The 20,868-nt window shown below is 38.3% G+C and overlaps 1 protein-coding gene across 2 annotated transcripts in view; it reads left to right on the top strand.

Moving 5' to 3' along the window:
• arfgef3.S (ARFGEF family member 3 S homeolog) overlaps positions 1–20,868 on the top strand; it is a 175,335-nt gene that overhangs the window by 47,389 nt on the left and 107,078 nt on the right. For both annotated transcript variants that reach the window (XM_018265297.2, XM_041564498.1), the window contains exons 7-9: positions 15,061–15,103; positions 16,253–16,337; positions 20,712–20,816. In XM_018265297.2, coding sequence (XP_018120786.1) covers positions 15,061–15,103; positions 16,253–16,337; positions 20,712–20,816 — 233 coding nt within the window. The remainder of the gene's footprint in view (positions 1–15,060; positions 15,104–16,252; positions 16,338–20,711; positions 20,817–20,868) is intronic.

Below are 20,868 nucleotides of genomic sequence, written 5' to 3'. Positions count from 1 at the left end.
TTTAGGATGACTTTTGTTGGTACGTTACAAAATGTGGGGTATATAATGGGGTAAAATGCAAGCTTTGTGACTATTTTCAGAAAGTTAAAAAAAAAGCCTTATGTTTAGCATAGCTTTGTGGTTTGGTAGTTTGCAGTAGAAAGATGTAATTACTTGCTTTAGATCCGTCTGAATGTGTACTTTCGGAAAATATATGGGTTTCTAGGGTCTTCATACTGTTAGGGGGTCTTATGGTGCATAATGCACACACCAGGTGCTTGTATTGTAGCAGTCAGAGTGTCATATGTGAAAATTCATATGTACTATTTTCATTTGGGCATCTCTGTATGCCACCTAGTTTGGTAAATCTTTTCATATCAGGCATCAAACTGTTCAGTACACCCCTGGCGTTCATATTTAGGATGACTTTTGCTGGTACGTTGCAAAATGTGGGGTATATAATGGGGTAAAATGCTTGCTTTGTGACTATTTTCAGAAATTTCATAAAAAGCGTTATGTTTAGGATTGCTTTGCGGTTTGGTAGTTTGCAGTAGAAAGATGTAATTACTTGCTTTAGATCCGTCTGAATGTGTACTTTCGGAAAATATATGGGTTTCTAAGGTCTTCATACTGTTAGGGGGTCTTATGGTGCATAATGCACATACCAGGTGCTTGTATTGTAGCAGTCAGAGTGTCATATGTGAAAATTCATATGTACTATTTTCATTTGGGCATCTCTGTATGCCACCTAGTTTGGTAAATCTTTTCATATCAGGCATCAAACTGTTCAGTACACCCCTGGCGTTCATATTTAGGATGACTTTTGTTGGTACGTTACAAAATGTGGGGTATATAATGGGGTAAAATGCAAGCTTTGTGACTATTTTCAGAAAGTTAAAAAAAAAGCCTTATGTTTAGCATAGCTTTGTGGTTTGGTAGTTTGCAGTAGAAAGATGTAATTACTTGCTTTAGATTCGCCTGAATGTGTACTTTCAGAAACTATATAGTTTTCTAGGGTCTCCATACTGTTAGGGGGTCTTATGGTGCATAATGCACATACCAGGTGCTTGTATTGTAGCAATCAGAGTGTCATATGTGAAAATTCATATGTACTATTTTCATTTGGGCGTCTCTGTATGCCACCTAGTTTGGTAAATCTTTTCATATCAGGGATCAAACTGTTCAGTACAGCCCTGGCGTTCATATTTACGATGACTTTTGCTGGTACGTTACAAAATATGGGGTATATAATGGGGTAAAATGCTTGCTTTGTGACTATTTTCAGAAATTTCATAAAAAGCGTTATGTTTAGCATTGCTTTGCGGTTTGATAGTTTGCAGTAGAAAGATGTCTTTACATGCTTTAGATTTGTCAGACTGTGTACTTTCGGAAAATATATGGTTTTCTAGGGTCTCCATATTGTTAGGGGCTCTCATTGGGTGCTTATGTTGTAGTAGCCAGAGTGTCATACGTGAAAATTCATATCCCCTATGTGGATTTGGGGGTCTCTGTATGCCACATAGTTTGGTAAATCTATGTTTATTGGGTATCAAACTGTTAAGTAGACCCCCGGCATTCATATTTAGGATGCTTTATGCTGGTAATGATACATGGACGATACAATGCTGGAAAGTTTAAGCTTTGAGGCAATTTTCAGGTATTTCACCAAAACTGCCATTTTTGGGAAAGCCTTGCGACTCAGTCGTTTGGAGCAGAAAGGCATGGGTACCCATTTTAGATTCGGTAGAATGTGTCCTTTCCAAAAATATATGGTTTTGGGGGGTAAACCAATATTTCTGTGTTTTTACCCCACAAAAAATGCAGTCAATGTGTTGATTTTTCATTAGCTGAAGTTACCCACAGGACTATTTGTATGAGCTAACTTCATTTTGGGGCCTCTAAATGCCAGATACTTTGGTAAAACTATGAACAATGGGCACCAAACTGTTTGGAGGAACCCTGGCAATCATATTTAGGGGGCTTTTTCTTGGCACCTAATGATACATGGGTGATATGGTGCTGGGAAGTTGAAGCTTTGAGGCAATTTTCAGATATTTCACCAAAACAGACAATTTTGGGAAAGCCTTGCGACTCAGTAGTATGGAGCAGAAAGGCATGGGTACCCATTTTAGATTCGGTAGAATGTGTCCTTTCCAAAAATATATGGTTTTGGGGGTAAAGCTATATTTCTGTGTTTTTACCCCACAAAAAATGCAGTCAATGTGTTGATTTTTCATTAGCTGAAGTTACCCACAGGACTATTTGTATGCGCTAGCTTCATTTTGGGGTCTCTAAATGCCAGATACTTTGGTAAAGCTATGAACAATGGGCACCAAACTGTTTGGAGGACCCCTGGCAATCATATTTAGGGTGCTTTTTCTTGGTACCTAATGATACATGGGTGATATGGTGCTGGGAAGTTGAAGCTTTGAGGCAATTTTCAGATATTTCACCAAAACAGACAATTTTGGGAAAGCCTTGCGACTCAGTAGTATGGAGCAGAAAGGCATGGGTACCCATTTTAGATTCGGTAGAATGTGTCCTTTCCAAAAATATATGGTTTTGGGGGGTAAACCTATATTTCTGTGTTTTTACCCCACAAAAAATGCAGTCAATGTGTTGATTTTTCATTAGCTGAAGTTACCCACAGGACTATTTGTATGCGCTAGCTTCATTTTGGGGTCTCTAAATGCCAGATACTTTGGTAAACCTATGAACAATGGGCACCAAACTGTTTGGAGGACCCCTGGCAATCATATTTGGGGTGCTTTTTCTTGGTACCTAATGATACATGGGTGATATGGTGCTGGGAAGTTGAAGGTTTGAGGCAATTTTCAGATATTTCACCAAAACCGACAATTTTGGGAAAGCCTTGCGACTCAGTAGTTTGGAGCAGAAAGGCATGGGTACCTATTTTAGATTCGGTAGAATGTGTCCTTTCCAAAAATATATGGTTTTGGGGGGTAAACCTATTTTTCGGTGTTTTTACCCCACAAAAAATGCAGTCAATGTGCTGATTTTTCATTAGCTGAAGTTACCCACAGGACTATTTGTATGTGCTAACTTCATTTTGGGGCCTCTAAATGCCATATACTTTGGTAAACCTATGAACAATGGGCACCAAACTGTTTGGAGGACCCCTGGCAATCATATTTAGGGTGCTTTTTCTTGGTACCTAATGATACATGGGTGATATGGTGCTGGGAAGTTGAAGGTTTGAGGCAATTTTCAGATATTTCACCAAAACCGACAATTTTGGGAAAGCCTTGCGACTCAGTAGTTTGGAGCAGAAAGGCATGGGTACCCATTTTAGATTCGGTAGAATGTGTCCTTTCCAAAAATATATGGTTTTGGGGGGTAAACCTATTTTTCTGTGTTTTTACCCCACAAAAAATGCAGTCAATGTGCTGATTTTTCATTAGCTGAAGTTACCCACAGGACTATTTGTATGTGCTAACTTCATTTTGGGGCCTCTAAATGCCATATACTTTGGTAAACCTATGAACAATGGGCACCAAACTGTTTGGAGGACCCCTGGCAATCATATTTAGGGTGCTTTTTCTTGGTACCTTATGATACATGGGTGATATGGTGCTGGGAAGTTGAAGGTTTGAGGCAATTTTCAGATATTTCACCAAAACCGACAATTTTGGGAAAGCCTTGCGACTCAGTAGTTTGGAGCAGAAAGGCATGGGTACCCATTTTAGATTCGGTAGAATGTGTCCTTTCCAAAAATATATGGTTTTGGGGGGTAAACCTATTTTTCTGTGTTTTTACCCCATAAAAAATGCAGTCAATGTGTTGATTTTTCATTAGCTGAAGTTACCCACAGGACTATTTGTATGTGCTAACTTCATTTTGGGGCCTCTAAATGCCATATACTTTTGTAAACCTATGAACAATGGGCACCAAACTGTTTGGAGGACCCCTGGCAATCATATTTAGGGTGCTTTTTCTTGGTACCTAATGATACATGGGTGATATGGTGCTGGGAAGTTGAAGGTTTGAGGCAATTTTCAGATATTTCACCAAAACCGACAATTTTGGGAAAGCCTTGCGACTCAGTAGTTTGGAGCAGAAAGGCATGGGTACCCATTTTAGATTCGGTAGAATGTGTCCTTTCCAAAAATATATGGTTTTGGGGGGTAAACCTATTTTTCTGTGTTTTTACCCCACAAAAAATGCAGTCAATGTGCTGATTTTTCATTAGCTGAAGTTACCCACAGGACTATTTGTATGTGCTAACTTCATTTTGGGGCCTCTAAATGCCATATACTTTGGTAAACCTATGAACAATGGGCACCAAACTGTTTGGAGGACCCCTGGCAATCATATTTAGGGTGCTTTTTCTTGGTACCTTATGATACATGGGTGATATGGTGCTGGGAAGTTGAAGGTTTGAGGCAATTTTCAGATATTTCACCAAAACCGACAATTTTGGGAAAGCCTTGCGACTCAGTAGTTTGGAGCAGAAAGGCATGGGTACCCATTTTAGATTCGGTAGAATGTGTCCTTTCCAAAAAATATATGGTTTTGGGGGGTAAACCTATTTTTCTGTGTTTTTACCCCATAAAAAATGCAGTCAATGTGTTGATTTTTCATTAGCTGAAGTTACCCACAGGACTATTTGTATGTGCTAACTTCATTTTGGGGCCTCTAAATGCCATATACTTTTGTAAACCTATGAACAATGGGCACCAAACTGTTTGGAGGACCCCTGGCAATCATATTTAGGGTGCTTTTTCTTGGTACCTAATGATACATGGGTGATATGGTGCTGGGAAGTTGAAGGTTTGAGGCAATTTTCAGATATTTCACCAAAACCGACAATTTTGGGAAAGCCTTGCGACTCAGTAGTTTGGAGCAGAAAGGCATGGGTACCCATTTTAGATTCGGTAGAATGTGTCCTTTCCAAAAATATATGGTTTTGGGGGGTAAACCTATTTTTCTGTGTTTTTACCCCACAAAAAATGCAGTCAATGTGTTAATTTTTCAGTAGCTGAAGTAAAGTCCTGGACAATTTGGATGTGCTAACTTCATATTGGGGTCTCTAAATGCCAGGTACTTTGGTAAACCTATGCACAATGGGGATCAAACTGTTCAGTGGACCCCTGGCAATCATATTCAGGGTGCTTTTTCTTGGTATCTAATATAGTGTGTGATATGCGGAGCAGCAAAATAAAACCTTTGAAGTGATTTTTCAAAATTTTGATACATTTTTATAAAAACCGCTACGTTCAGACAAGCTTTGATGTTTGGTAGTTAGGAGTAGAAAGACACAGTTACCCATTTTGGAATCCGTAGAATGTGTACTTTCTAAAAATATATGGTTTTCTGGGGTAAACCTACAGTTTCAGGATTTTGTGGCCTTGGAATCTAAAGTATGCCGTTTTCTGCCTTCTGCTTTCAAAATTCGGTAATATACTGCCGGGAGTTTTTGCTGTACAGATGTCCTAAATCTGGCTAAAACTATACATATCTGGTATTGGCACGTTCGTGAAACACGAGGCTTTCCAAATCAGTTGGATTTTCATGCGTAAAATGAAATATTTTTCTGGTATAAATGCATATATTGTGAAAAATAGGATTTTTTCATTTTTTTTTTGCATTTAGAGCTATAAATCTTTTTGCAGAGGTGGAAATACATGACAACTCAGGCAGATTTAGAAAGCTCAGTTTCTCCCGAAAAAAACAATGTATAGTTTTCCTAGGTAAACTATAGGTTTCCCCTCAGAAAATGCCACTAAAGTGAGAGAGCACAAATGTTTCAAAAACGGCTGGCATTTCGCGTAACCAAAATGTGAAATTCTGCTGGCACTTAAAGGGTTAAAAGCCCAACCCCACCCCCCAGTCCGGTGTCTCGTAATAAGCTTCTAGAAACTACCGAAAAAGGGATGGGAAACCTGACATGGAGTGTCCAGGAAAGGAAGATCACGGTAAGTATGATACAATCTTCCCTTTTCCTGGACACTCCATGTCATACTTACCGGGACTTAGCAAGCTAATATCCCAATGGGAGGGAATTTGTTACACATAAGGAAGTGGCCGAGTATAATCTATACCAGATAAAACTCAGAAGAATGAAACCCCCAAAGGTGGACCAAAATCACCTTGTGGAAATCTGTGAACTCTATTTTCAGAGGAAATGGACTGGAAGAGAATAAAGTTAATAGTACTCCTTAAAGGAACCCACACCAAAGTAATGATACCGAGTGTGAAACCAGCATGACAATTACATTTAAAAAGAGAGAACTCTCTCTTAATTAAATAGAAGCGGATAGGAACCCAGAGTAACACTTCTACATAGTCTTACTCCTACTACATACCAGCACGTTTATTCCAACCGCATAACATCCACAAGAGGACTCTTGGAAATGGCTCAAAAGCATGGTACCTCCAAAAGAGGATTTAGTAGGGGGAAGGAAAAATACCATCACTAGTATTCTACATGACCCCACTCTGTATGACACTACCGGTACATGGCATCACCTAGTGTAGTTCCCCGTCTCTTTAATACTAAGGAACCTGTATTTATTCTAGACCATAACCAATACACCTCTCAATGAGAGGTCCGTAGAATGACTTATGGAGAAGGAGTGCTGCCAATGTGGGAATACCTTACCTGCCCTGTGAGGTATCTAGAAGCATTCTGCAGTCTGTACAGATTGAAATTGTTTTTTATCTTTAGCTCATGATCCAACACCAAACAAGACTGGATAGTATTAAAGATCAGCGTGCCCTGGAGTAGACCAGGTAAAAGAAATGCCTGCAGATATGCACAACCTTGCTATGATACAGTCCTCGAGCCTTCACAGATGTGACCTGTACATAGCTGGAGTTATTGTACCCCATAGATTGGGCCTATAAACAATCTGTATGGCCTGCTCCCATGAGTTTACCATGTAGGAAGAAATTTGAATGACTCAAGGAAGTATTACAACCAACAATACTGCTAGAGATTGGTTATTCTCAAATCCCTGGACATGGACAGTACCATCCTTAAGTGTTCAAGATTAAAATTAATCTAGGTATGGAGATATAATTATTTACCTATTATTCTGCAATGGAACTCCCCTACTAACCATACTAGCATGTCCAAGCCTGTTGGCAAGAGATGCAATAACCAGGACCTTGCCTAAGGCTGATACTGCAGCCTTGGTCTAAAAGGATAAAGTGTATAAGACCCTTTTTATAGCTTGATGTTAAGCCCTATGATACTTACCTCAACTAGCCAGGCCAGTCTATGGTGGTGTAAAAGGCTAAACCCAGAGTAACATCGAACTTTAGAAAACCCAGCATGCCAAGATTGCATGCTTCCTGTCCACCATATGGATTAACATTACAGAATAGCCTGTTATAACGAACCTGTGGATCAAAACTTTTAGCTATAACTGAATTGATGGAGAATACCTAATTTTACAGCCAGCTTTATATGGTACCCATTAATATAATATGTCCCATGAATATATAGTCCGAGAGCTGACCCCTATTGTATTGGAGACAAACTAAATAGGTCTGTACTATAAAATACCTCATTGCAAAGCTCTAAAACCCTGTGGCAGTAGTGAATACAGTATACAGTATGTGATTTAACCAAACATTTGCACTGACTGATGCACCCACTGTCTTCCAGACTGAGACCAGATAAGTTGCACCCCTGTAACCAAGAAAGAGATCCTGATGAATATCATACCAGTTTTATAAATAGACCTTGATTTATCATTGGAATATACAGAACACTTATCTTGCCTGATATCCAGCTGTGGCGATATTAGAATCCTTGTTAAATGTATATATGACTGTATACATGTCTACGTCCATTTAGCCCCAGGCCAATCCTATCGCAGAAGCAGGATACGTATTTATCTTATTTTCTTAATCAGCAGGAATAAGTCCAGTCGTAGAACCTAGATTCTAATTAGTGAGATCCTTAAGACTGATAACTATTCCAACAGCCTATAGTTGAATGTAAGCAAATATATGGACCACGTCGACTTCAAAAGTTGTGGTCTACAAGTTCATGTTATAATACAGCCATTGTATAATACCTACCTGCTGTTTGACTATTGCATAACACCCATATGCAATATAGTCGTATACCTTTAAACCAGAATTGGCCACTACTCTCACACCATCTTTGTAACGGTGCATAATCCTATATATTACATAGCATTTATATGAATCAGAATTGGCCTTAGCCAATCCATTTAGACAAGATACATGTCTACATCAGTTACCACCTTTACTGTATCTGTAACCCATATACCGATTGTGGCATACTTACCGGGACACAGTCCCCTAAGCCATTATGGACTGCTGTAAATAAGGGTATAATACTTATCTGCAACACAGCTGACGTACTTAATTAAGTTCATAATACCTATATCTGACTTGGCTAGTGCCTTTAAGTCAGTCTTGGCTGCTGTTATCAGCAAGCATACGTTACCCTATTGGCTTATTTGCAAGAGTAATCCATGCTTATAACCTAAATCAAAGTTACTTGAAACAGACATGACCCAGGGATACTGGAGCCTTAACTTGTGTTACCATGCTTACATACAAACCTGAAGGTTATATAGGCACCCTCCGGAAATGCCTAGAACCTTACCACACCCATTACTCATCAGTTTAACATTTACCTTCAGTTTGGTTGTTCTATTGATTGGTGTCCAAACCAGAGAGATGTATAGCATGTTCATTTACTTTAGTTATAACCTTAGTAAGCACCAAAGCCACTGAAATGTTTAAGCATATACATACAGTAAGGTTATAGTAGTGACCAGTGGCTGGCCCAATTAATGTATGACATGTGCATTAGTATGTGGTTATTATAGCCAGCTCCGAACCACTGATGTTACCCCCATCTACATTCAGTTTGGTGTAATATTAAAAAGTGCCTATACCAAAAATGTCTAACATGTACATTCATATTTGGTTATTAAAACCAGCTCTGGAACCACTAAAAAGTTTCCACATATACAGTTAGTTTGGTTACCACATAATGCAGCAACAGGCCCAGAAATGTATAACATATGCATTTGTATTTGGTTATTCAAGCTAGCTCTAGAATCACTGAAATGTTTCACATATACAGTCAGATTGGTTACTGCCTTATGGCAGTGACAGACACAGAAATGTATAATATATGCATTTATATTTGGTTATTCAAGCCAGCTCTAGAATCACTGAAATGTTTCCACATATACAGTCAGTTTGGTTACTGCCTTATGCAGTGACCGGCCCATAAATGTATAACATATGCATTTGTATTTGGTTATTAAAGTCAGTTCTAAAATCACTGAAATGTTTCCACATATACAGTCAGTTTGATTACTAGAAAATGCAGTGATAGACCATAAATGTAGAACATATGCCTTTGTATTTGATTATTCAAGCCAGCTCTAGAATCACTGAAATGTTTCCACATATACAGTCAGTTTGGTTACTGCCTTATGCAGTGATAGGCCCATAAATGTATAACATACACATTTTGTTTCCACATATACAGACAGTTTGGTTACTGCCTTATGCAGCGACAGGCCCATAAATGTATAACATATGCATTTGTATTTGGTTATTAAAGCCAGCTCTAGAATCACTGAAATGTTTCCACATATACAGTCAGTTTGGTTGCAATATTCAGTAGTGCCAGGACTAGGAATTCCTACATCATGCAGACAGAGCACTCTGCCCAAGAGTAAGAGGCCCCTTTCTCTGGCTGCCCATCCCAGCTAGCCAGTATCCACATGCTCACACATATACACACGCATATACATACATATATAAACACATATATATACTGGCTAAACAGTTTACTTCCTTCCATACAGCAATGTCTAAGCTTCTAAGCTAGCTAAATCAGAAGCAGAGTAGAAGAAGTACATGTTAATTTAGTTCACAAACCTATACTATAAAGGAAAGAGTCGTAACACAGAACCTTACCTGATGTTTCAGATAATCAATCTGAGCTGCTAAGGGAGGGGCTGGGAGGGGATCTACCTGTTCATTAACTGAACCTGAATACTGACCTCCAGACTAATTACCCAATTACCTGCAGCTGCTGTAAACCGAACCTGCAGATCAACATAGTATTCTCAGTGCTGAAATAAGAAGGCTAACATTGTATTTGCAACATTCACATAACATATAGACAAGTCTTGCCTTAATGCTGCTTTCAGACCCTGCAGATCATCATTGCATAGAACTGCTCTCAGCACGTAGAAACAGTATTGCATTATCACTGCATTGCATTATCATTGCTCATATAACGTATATATCAGCCTTGCAGCTGCACAGTTCTTCCAATGGCCAACATGGCTCATACTTTTTTTTTTTAAGAGTTAGGAGACTCTGGAACAAGGTGGCATTCTCAGCTTAAATTTAGCTTTAACTGCCAGTAGATTTAAGACCTCAGGGTTTTCTTTTATTTAACCCTGGAAGCTGCCAATTACCTCAACCTTGGGAAAGTTTTTTGAGGGAGGCAGCTGGCTCTGACACCTAAATTCCTCCAGAAGAAAAAAATAATACCCCCATGTGGGGGAAAAAAGAGAAGGAGGCCATAAGGTTCAGGCCGCTAACTAAATATTTGTTATCAGAATAACGTACCTAACTGCCACCTCCCTCTCCCATCCGTAAAAATCATAAAGGGTGTATGAGCCATATAACCCAATGCCGCTGGACGCTTTTTAGACATGCCCAGGTAGGCATACGGATGGGGGGACATAGCACTTGCCACAGACCTGGATGTAATCAGGCTGGAGGGCACATGGATCAAGGAAAGCAGTAAAAACTGTGCCTACCTGATCCAGATGTTTAAACACTGAAGATTCCACCTGAGGTAATGTGCTTAGGGGTAAAAGATCACCAGGACCAACCCGAGTCCCTAGGACGCTAACAGCAGCCCTACTGCTTCCCCAAGGTTAAAAAGAAAACTTGCTTCTAACAGGAGCAAAAAAAAAAAAAACTGAAGCAGAAGGAAAAAAAGACACCGGACTGGGGGGTGGGGTTGGGCTTCTGATGGGAGCACTGGGGCGGGGCTATCCCGGTAAGTATGACATGGAGTGTCCAGGAAAATATGTTCCCATGTAATTAGTGCGGGGCGAATCTGTCCCTTTTTGCTTCACTGAAAAATTTTTGAAACTGTGAAAAATATTTTTGAAACAGAGAAACATTCACAAAATTCATTGAAGTGAATATAAGAATTTTTTATGTGCAACTTTTTTGTCATGGTGACATTATTGTCTTGTGACTTTTTGCTGCAGTTTCGCAAAAAAAATTGCAGATTGTGAAATGCTGAATTTTGCAATGAATCTATGCCTGGCAAAAAAATTCACTCATCACTACATATAATGCCAACTCATACAACGTTTTAAGTAGCCATCCAAATTATATTAAAAACCATAATGAAGTTTCATGACCATAATGTCATGTGTCAAAGCATTACAAGGACAGTTGTACATATATTTATGCCTATGTTGGAGGCCCCCATTGTATCTTAATGCCAAATTAAAAAAATATCATCAATGTATCTCAAGTAAAAAAATAGCTTATTTGCAAAGTGTGACAGAATATAAAAGAAAAAAAAAAAGATTATTTAAAAGGGTTGTTCACCCTCCAACCACTTTTTTCAGTTCTGTTGTTTTCAAAAAGACATAAAAATTTTAAATTTAAAAAATGAAAATTTACACTTCAATATTCGAAAAATGATTACAAATAGAAGGTGATTGCAAAGGTTATTTATTTCTGGTGAACTATATGAAACCAACTGAAGTGTTGTGTTGGAAGGTGAAATACCCCTTTTAAACATTATGAAAAAAATGTTTCAATAACAAGTAATTTTACCATAGGATCCATATCCAGCTTAATGTAAACATTACTATAATTCAATTGGGAAAGCAATTTTATCTCTATAATAAGAGCAGTCCAGAAGTACAATGGAATGTCCCTAATCCACAGGACAGATAATTAATTCTATATCAGCCTGTAAAGTCTTTTGGGGAAATGTAAAGAAGGCGCAAAAAGTAAAACAATTTGCATAAATAAGAATAAAAATTAGCATTTCACATTGTAATACTCTTCCTTAAACTGTTATTGCACTGCAAATTATAATTGTGCACTGCGAACTATAATTGCGCATTGCATATTTTAATTGTGCATTGCCCACTTTTAAGAAGTGCTTGATGGTATTCTAATTTTCTGGAGCAAACATAACTTTTTCAGTAAGAAGTTTTATTACATTCACTGCGCACTGGTGCAAACTATAAAATTCACAAACCTTCTTCCACTGTTGGAAGGGGTCGCTAAACAGTTTCCGGGTTCTCAAAAGCTACTGTATATTAAATTTGTGCAAAGGAAAATTTGTTCACACAAATGCATAACTTTTTGCATTGCAAATATTTTTTTTCGTTGCTGACTTTTATTACATTCCCCCGTAAATTGTTTACATTTCTGGTCTAGTGGGATTAGAGAAAACCTTCAATTATTCCTTAGAATGTAGTTGGCTGTCCTTTCTAACCATGCCAATAAGTTTTAATAGACACTGATTTATTAGTGGGGTCAAACAGGCTCTGCTGTGTGGCAATCTGCTAGGGCTCCTGTAAGGTGCCACAAACAATCAATATTTGTTGGGCTGGTGAGGGTTGTTTGGGTCTCTGTGTACCAGAATGCCAGAGCCCATTTTTAATCCGAGTCTGGATTTGGGTTCAAATGAGCAGGCTGGAACTGTTACATTTTGTGTTTTGTTTATCATTCAAGTAAACTGGCTATTTTACTTTTCGTTGTAACTAGTATAGATCCACTTCTTATTCAAAATCATTACTGTATGAGGTTGGCACTAAAGAAAGATCCGTTCCTAAAAGGGAAGTTTTCACCTCACTCAACATATGTCTGCTTAAAATAAAGATTACTTTATTAGTTTCATGCATCAGATATGTTTTCCATTCCTCGTGCAGGTTTTGAAAATTGTTATGCCATTTATTGAATCTTCCCCCACTCTGGCTCTATCCCATGTTAAAATCACCTGAACTGTGAATCGTTGCAAAAGTGCATTTTTATTGATATGATACATTAAGACGCATGTTAGCCTATGGACTAGTACATGGATCATGTATTGCTGCACTGCCTCATTGGACCCTGTGGAATTGCCTTGGACAATAAAATATTTTCTGGTTTATTTTATTTAAAGGGGAACTAAAGTCTAAAATAGAATAATGCTAGAAATGCTGTATTTTGTATACTAAACATAAACATGAACTTAGTGCACCAGAAGCCTAATTAAGCAAATGATTTATGCTTTCAAAGTTGGCCACAGGGGGTCATTATCTTGTAACTTTGTTAAATATTTTTGCAAGACCAAGACCACGCACATGTTCAGTGTGGTCTGGGCTTGTGTTGGGAGGTTAAGCTTAGGGATCATCATAAATCATGAAAACAGCACAAGCCAAATAATATCTGCCAGAAGTTGATACAGCAAGACTGATTAATAATCAGAATATGCAGACTGCACTGGGTCTGCCGATATGAATCCCTACACAGTCACCAGCTGCTCTACACGGAAACAAAGAAAGCTGCTTGAGTTCTGGGATGTAAGGTGGGGGGCTCCCCCTGCTGTTTGAAAGTATGAATGTTTCCCTGCAGAGCAGTTAGGGACCGTCTGAAGTTTCCTATCTGCAGCTGTTAGAGCAAATAAAATGAAGGGGGAATTTCACTGCATACAGTCAGTAAACATTTTTTAATTAAAGTATATTGGAGATTGTGAGCAGGATCATATGAACAGATGGGTCTGGAACAGGGTAAAGTGCATTTATTGTTCACATATAAAGATTCTGTGAGCAAAGCAGCATAAAACAAAAAAAAAGCCTTGCCCCACTTGGGCTCTAACTAATACACAGAGTAGTTTCCCTCTCTACTACCGATCCCCTACTGGGATTTCCGGTCAAACACAAACAGTACAACTCCCCAGAGTCACAGTACCTTTGCAAAGTCTTTTCCCTTTGGGGAAACATAAACCGCCGCTTCCAATGGCTACACTCAGCTCCCAGCTCTCCTCAGTGTGTGTCTCCAGCTTTCACTCTGAGCCCTAACCTTCTCTAGCAGCTAGCTGATCTAGCCTGCTAATTATTCCCCAGGTGAGACTTTCTAGGGGAATTAACCCACTCAGAACTGCTGTACATATGGGAGTAAGACATGAACCTAGGTGAAATATATCTTCCTTCACACTGTGCTCCAGTTACCGGTTCACAAGATATATTTCTTTTTCATTAAAGAAAGTAAAAATGGTATTTTATTTTATTGCCTTTATATTCCCTTTAAAGGAGAAGGAAAAGCTTGCAGCACTTCAGGTGCCAAATGTTAGGATTGTAGTTTTTTACCTGAAACCCTGGGCTGGTGCTCCTTTCAGCAAGAAAACTGCACCGGCCTGGGGTTATACCAGTGTGCACCATGGAGCAATGCACTTCCGTCTTCTTCTGTCTTCAAATTTCCCAGGGCAAACGCATGTGCAGTTGAACGAAATAGCTGACTTTTTAGTTAAAGTTTGGCTTTCCATTCTACTGCGCAGTCGCACGAAGAAGGAGATAGATGGAAGAAGATCGCTCCGTGGTGCTGGCCGGTGGAGTTTTCTGCTGATAGGAGCACCGGCCCAGGGTTTCAGGTAAGTAACTACAATCACTTGGGGGTGCCTAACATTTGGCACCCCCAAGTGCTGCAAGCCTTTCCTTCTCCTTTAAGTCACAACAAGACACAACTGAGTTGTAGTTAAACTACATCCCCTTTATACCTTCTACTTAGCAAGGTTATCTGAAATATAATGCTTGTGCCTGCATTTCCTAGCTGAAATCAGACCATGTACACAGTTGCTGGAAATTTTTTTTGCCAGGTGTGACATTAGCCTGACGAAAGGGAAATTGCTATGGTACTACTTTTACAGTATTGGCTCTATTTTTACAATTTAAAATTGGCCCATGGAGTTCTATATATATTCTTTTATCTATGATGGTAATTTTAAGCTGAGATGATGGTTTTGCAGACTGGTGATCCATACTTGGAGCATATTTTCTTATTTCTAATACTTTTTTTTTAAAGAATGTAGAAAACCACGAAGCTCCGTTGGAATTCAAGAGTCAAGGTACTTTTATGTTTTCTCTATCCACTGCAACAAACTTTTGTTCTAATTTATGGAAATTAGCATTTACACTGTACAAAAATGACACATTCATATGGAAGGTAATAAAGGTCATAAATATGAAAAAAATAAAATTTCAATATAATCTTCATGATATAAATTGCTTAGCTGTGAATTTTAATTACAGATACACGTATGGAACCTGTTTTCCAGAATGCTCAGCACCTGGGGTTTTCTGGATAATGGTTCTTTCCATTATTTGGATCTCCATACCTTAATTCAATTAAAATATCACATATATACATGAATTAAACCCCAGAAGAGTGTTTTGCCACCAAAAAGGATTAATTGTATCTTAGTTAGGATCAACTACAGTTTTATAACAGAGAAAAAATAATTTTAAAAAATCAATTATTTAATTAAAATGGAATCTATGGGGATGGCCTTCCTGTAATTCTGAACTTTTTGGATTACAGGTTTCCAGATAACAGAACCTATACCTGCACAACATTTTTAAGACCTGCTGTGTATAATTCTCATTAAAGAGAAAATATACACCTTTTTAACATGAGCCCATTCAGAATGAAATGTGTAGAAAAGATGCAAAAACACAATCTGAACATCAAGAAATAAATATAAATGTATTTAAATCTATACAAATATACCTGATTTGACAGATTGAAAGGAAACCATGTTAGTTATACACACACACTTTTTCCATTGTGAATTAATGGATGAGTAGTATCAGTTATCATGGTTTTCTTTCAATCTTTGGATTTTTGTGTGGAGAAAAAAACATTCATATTTATTTCTCAATGTACAGCTACTGTTTATCTACCTTTTTACATAAGCACAGCTGAATGAGCTTGTGTCCAAAATGGGGTTATATTTATATATTAAGTTTTAATTGAGACCCAGCACACTGAAGAAAACTCTAAACTTCACAATCTTTTTTTTCCCACTGGTAGGATTAAAATAAACCCCATATTAAATGCGTTTAAAGGAACAATTGGTAACACAATTGTGCATTTTTTCAATTAATCACTTTTATTACCTTCCCCAGTAATGTTTTTTTTTCTAAATGTGTTATTTAACTATTTGATATTGCATTTATGTGTTAATTACATTTGTAATTTTCATCCCTTTGCACAGAGGCAGTCCCTTCTGTGGAATCCCTTTGTGATGACATTGTATCTGTGCTCGCTGTGCTATGTGACAAACTTCAGGCTGTCATAAAGTAAGTAAAATATATTGTTTAAAGGAGAAGTAAAGATATAATAAAGATAAGTGTCACTTGACTGGCCTTGTTTTGGTCTTCCCAACAGCTAAAATATTTTTTGAAAAGTGCTACTGTACCTATTATGTAAAATATATTGCAAAATATTCCCTATTACAGGTGCCATCTTGGTTTGTGCATTCTGCACTTCCCTCTACCTTTATTTGTTTGTGTGTCTGGGAATTCTAGATTTTCCATTGACCTCTTGCTGCTCACCAGTTTTTAGCAATACTAAATGCACAGAAGCTTGTGGCTTGGAAACCTAGTGTCCGCTAACATGGGCGTCAGCAGAAAATTTTCCAAGGGGGGGGGCAAGGAAGAAAACATATTACACAAATTACTTGTACCCATATTTTTGTTTCCACACAAACTTAACATCCGCTTTTCTATAAATATTTAAAGTAGTAACTGTTGCACATGTATATCATTGCCATTATATTAGTGACACAAACACCTTGTTTGCCAGGGCAGCACTTCTAGGGGAAAACTGCATTGTTCCCAGAGTGGCAGAAAGTTTAAAAGATAAGTCATCCAAAAATAAACAATGAGGTGGATACAGGACAGGAGCAGGAGAGGGGGATGAGGTGCGAAAATATATATTATAATATTATAGACATTTCTACCTATACAGCTATATATAGTGAGGCAGAGTGTTATTAGCGATGGAGAGGTGAGTATGTGGGTAACTCAGCAGAATGGAAAGGGTAAAAGAGTACAGTGAATAGAGTGAGACCATGGATAGGTGGGTATACAATGGAGCAGTTGAGCAAGAAACTGTAGGGGTTAATGTGCTTTGCAGCAAATGCACTGGGAGAATGGTTGCAGGCAAAACCCACAGCCAACATTTACCTATAAGATTCAATCATGAATGTAGCTATACACAGGTTCAGTCTCTTTAACTCACACACAGAGTTTGTCAGACCTTCTTAAAAAGAAAGCTGGGAAAGAAGCTGGTTCATCAGGAGGAGTTTCTCTACCCACCATCCGCTGGAACACAAACCGGGTGTCATTAGAACTCCGCACCACAGGGCAGAACGTGTGGGAAATGATACAGAGTCCACGGACAAGGAGCATTAACATCTCATAGGAGCTTTGAAAGTGTGTGGCTACCCAGACTGGGCCTTTGTCAAAACAGCAGCAACTAAGCCCAATAGGAACACCAAAAGTGGTGTGGAAATCATGGGAAGACTGGGGGAAAAGCCACTTTGTGGAATATAACACATTTTTTGTATGATTTGTTTGCATCTGATTTTGAATGTTTCTTGATTTTTTTTTTAGTTTGGGCCATAGGCAGATGGGATCTGTTATTCTGAAACCCGTTATCCAGAAAGCTCCAAATTAGTGGAAGACTGTCTCCCATAGACTCCATTTTATCAAACTAATCCAAATTTTAAAAAAAGATTTACTTTGTAATGTCTTTGTAATGATAAAACAGAACCTTGTACTTGATTCAAACTAAGATATACTTAATTCCCATTGAAAGAAAAAGCCTATTGGATTTATTTAATGTTTACATTTTCTATTAGACCTAAGGTATGATGGTCCAAGTTACAAAAGGATCCATTATCTGGAAAACCCCAGGTCCAGAACATTCTGTATAACACATTCCATACCTATAATAATTACTTTATTATTTGGTCAAACGGTAATGGATTCATTTGAGAGAATATAGAAAACAACATTCAGACATACCAAGCCAGAGTGTATTCTTTGGCTGCTTAACAAAAAAAGCATACAAAAGTATGTTTGTAATGAAAAATTTTTTTTATAACAGCCTCAGTGTCATAACTTGCTCAAGTATAAAAAAAATAGGTTTTACGCTTACATTAAAAAGGACTTTTATTTTACACTGTACAGCATTTTATTAAAACATCCATACTTAAACCTTTACATAAAAGTAATTTCATAAATCTCAGCTGTCAGTCATATACAGTATTGCCTCTCCCACCTCTATGCCTAATGAGGCACAGCAATCACTTTAACTTCTGCATTTTCTTGCTGTTACTGACCTCCTCACATGCCCCCACCTTCATTATTATGTACCATTGTGTAGCATGTATCAAGATCCACTTTCTGCTGCATTCAAGACATTTTGCAATGAAGCTTGCCTTTATATAGTATATAAAGTTTATTTTTTCCAACTAACACAATAAAAAAGGTTTTTGAATAATTTCCTAGGGTGGCAAGGCCCCCTTTAAGCCTTGTGGGTAAACATTGTGGCACTGTGGCTAGGAAAACACTGGAGAGAAGGTACATATCTCCCAGAAGGCTAGACCCAAAATAGGAGCAAAATAACAGATGCTGTGAGCACAGGTGCTGTGAATGATGAGTCATACTCTGGGGGAGAGGAACACATGAAGCAGTTTGTCTGACTGTGTGACTGATAGACTGCTGTGAAGGGATACTACAAGTGCAAGTACTGTTCTCTGAAAAAAAAAAGTTATCTGAATGTTTCACCTAAGCAAGATCACAGATGTATGACTTTATTCACCTAATAAAGAAATGACTACAACCCGAGGAATTAAAGCCTGGTCATATCATTGCGTGAGTGGCTTTGGGCAAATACATCTCATCTCTTCCTACCAAGATACAATGTTTGGTTGGACAAGAAGATCTCAGAGTTCCAAAGAACAGATAAGCTTGATAAGCTAGCTTGGTGGAAAGGCACAAAGCATCAGAGAGGCATCTCCAGGACGCTCTAACCAGAGGAGTAGAAAGATTTCTGTCACTGCTGGTAAGACAGCTCCATCTAATAAAGAGAATGAGGGAGTTTAATAAGAGAGCCAACAGCTTAAGCTTGGCTAAAATGTGCAGGTAAATCTAAACCCTATTCCTCACATACATTGTTGGAGGTGCAATGAACTTGGACATATAGCCGCTACCTGCCCCCTTTCTCTACTGAACCAATGGTGTTTGATATAGTCGAGCCACTCTGTGTAAAATTAAAGTTGAGGGTTGCAGTGTTAATGCATTACTTGAAGTGTTAATGCATTAGTAGACTCTGGCAGTGTGGTCATACTAGAAAAGGCAAATCATGTGGGCAGTGATAAACTAAAGGGCCCTGCCTAGGGGTAATGTGTATACATGAGGATGTTAAAGAATATTCCACTGCTATGGTTACAATTTAAACCCCCGTGGTACTATCTGTCACGAGTTAGGGGTGGTAAAATCCCTTATGCAGGAGGTAATTCTGGGAAGGCACTTTCCCTTAGTTTGGTATTTATGAAGCCAGAGAACCCAGCATAAAAAGAAAAGTGTAATGAAGACCATGCCTATTTACTGTAGCCTGAGACAGCTGAAACAAGTTTAGTGTCAGACTTTGTAGGTATATCCATTGAAGAACCTGAGAAATTTCCCCTAGCTGTATTTGTGGGGGAGACTGATGAACCTGAGGCTGTTCCCAATATGCCCGATTTTGAGGTTTCCCTGGATAATTGTGTAACTACTCACATGTAACTACTCACCCCGCCTTAGCAAATGGCATGGAAAATAGTAAAGTAATAAATGGAGAATCTAAATTTCCTGGAGCTGATTTGCTGTGCCAAGTTGATAAAATACGAGGGAAACTTAGGAACAGCTAGTGGTACCCCAACCATATAGGAGAATGGTATTAGACATGGCCCATAAACATGTGTTGGGAGGACACCTGGGATTTGATAAAACCAAAGAATGTCGTTTGCAGAGGTTTTTCTGGCCATGGGTATATACTGAGGTAAAAAGGTATTGTGAGTATTTCTCAGATTTTCGGTTAACAGCTTCTATGCTAAAGCCTGCAGGTACTTCTTCCTATAGTAGAGGTTCCTTGTGAAATAATTGCTATAGATTTTATTGGGACATAAGTGAAGTCTGATAGAGGACACAATATGTGTTGGTAGTTCTGGATTATACCATACGCTACTGGGAGCCTAGTGCACGCCAGTCTGCTGAATCAAGAAAATACGAACTGAGGCGAAGCGGACATTGGCGCAACTATGAATCTTAGTGAGTTTGTCCCTTTGAATGGGAGGTTTCACCTTCCTCTGGATCAACTAGCAGTTAGGCAAGTTTAATTTGGATTAAAAATTTGAGCTCAATGTATTTTTTATTTTTACTTGTATTACCATGTTAGTAATAGCATCACAGGCACAGGTTGCTGAATGGACCACATACTGTAGATACAAAATTATATACTGTACATGTTTAATCTCAATTTGCTACAGTGGGTAAAAAGTTGCATCATATTGCTCTGTCCCGAGTTAAATGCACCAATAAAGCCTGCTCTACTTGTTTAAAATTGTTTAAAATTTAAGAATATGTTGCCAATTATCTGAATGTTATGTTCAATCCCTTTGCCAGTGAGAACCATCCATTGCAGCTTCTGTACCTGGAGTGCATACTTTCAATGCTGAACAGCTCCTCCCCAGAAATGCATCATCATAAAGGTTTTACTGACCTTATTTGGTAAGTGGCCATCTTCATTCTAATGTACGGTAGATTTCAACTTATTAACAAG

The sequence above is a fragment of the Xenopus laevis genome, chromosome 5S (assembly GCF_017654675.1).
Source record: "Xenopus laevis strain J_2021 chromosome 5S, Xenopus_laevis_v10.1, whole genome shotgun sequence".
Classification (NCBI taxonomy): domain Eukaryota; kingdom Metazoa; phylum Chordata; class Amphibia; order Anura; family Pipidae; genus Xenopus; species Xenopus laevis.
The sequence above is the reverse complement of the archived record's forward strand: the minus strand, read 5'-3'. Positions and strand labels throughout refer to the sequence as shown.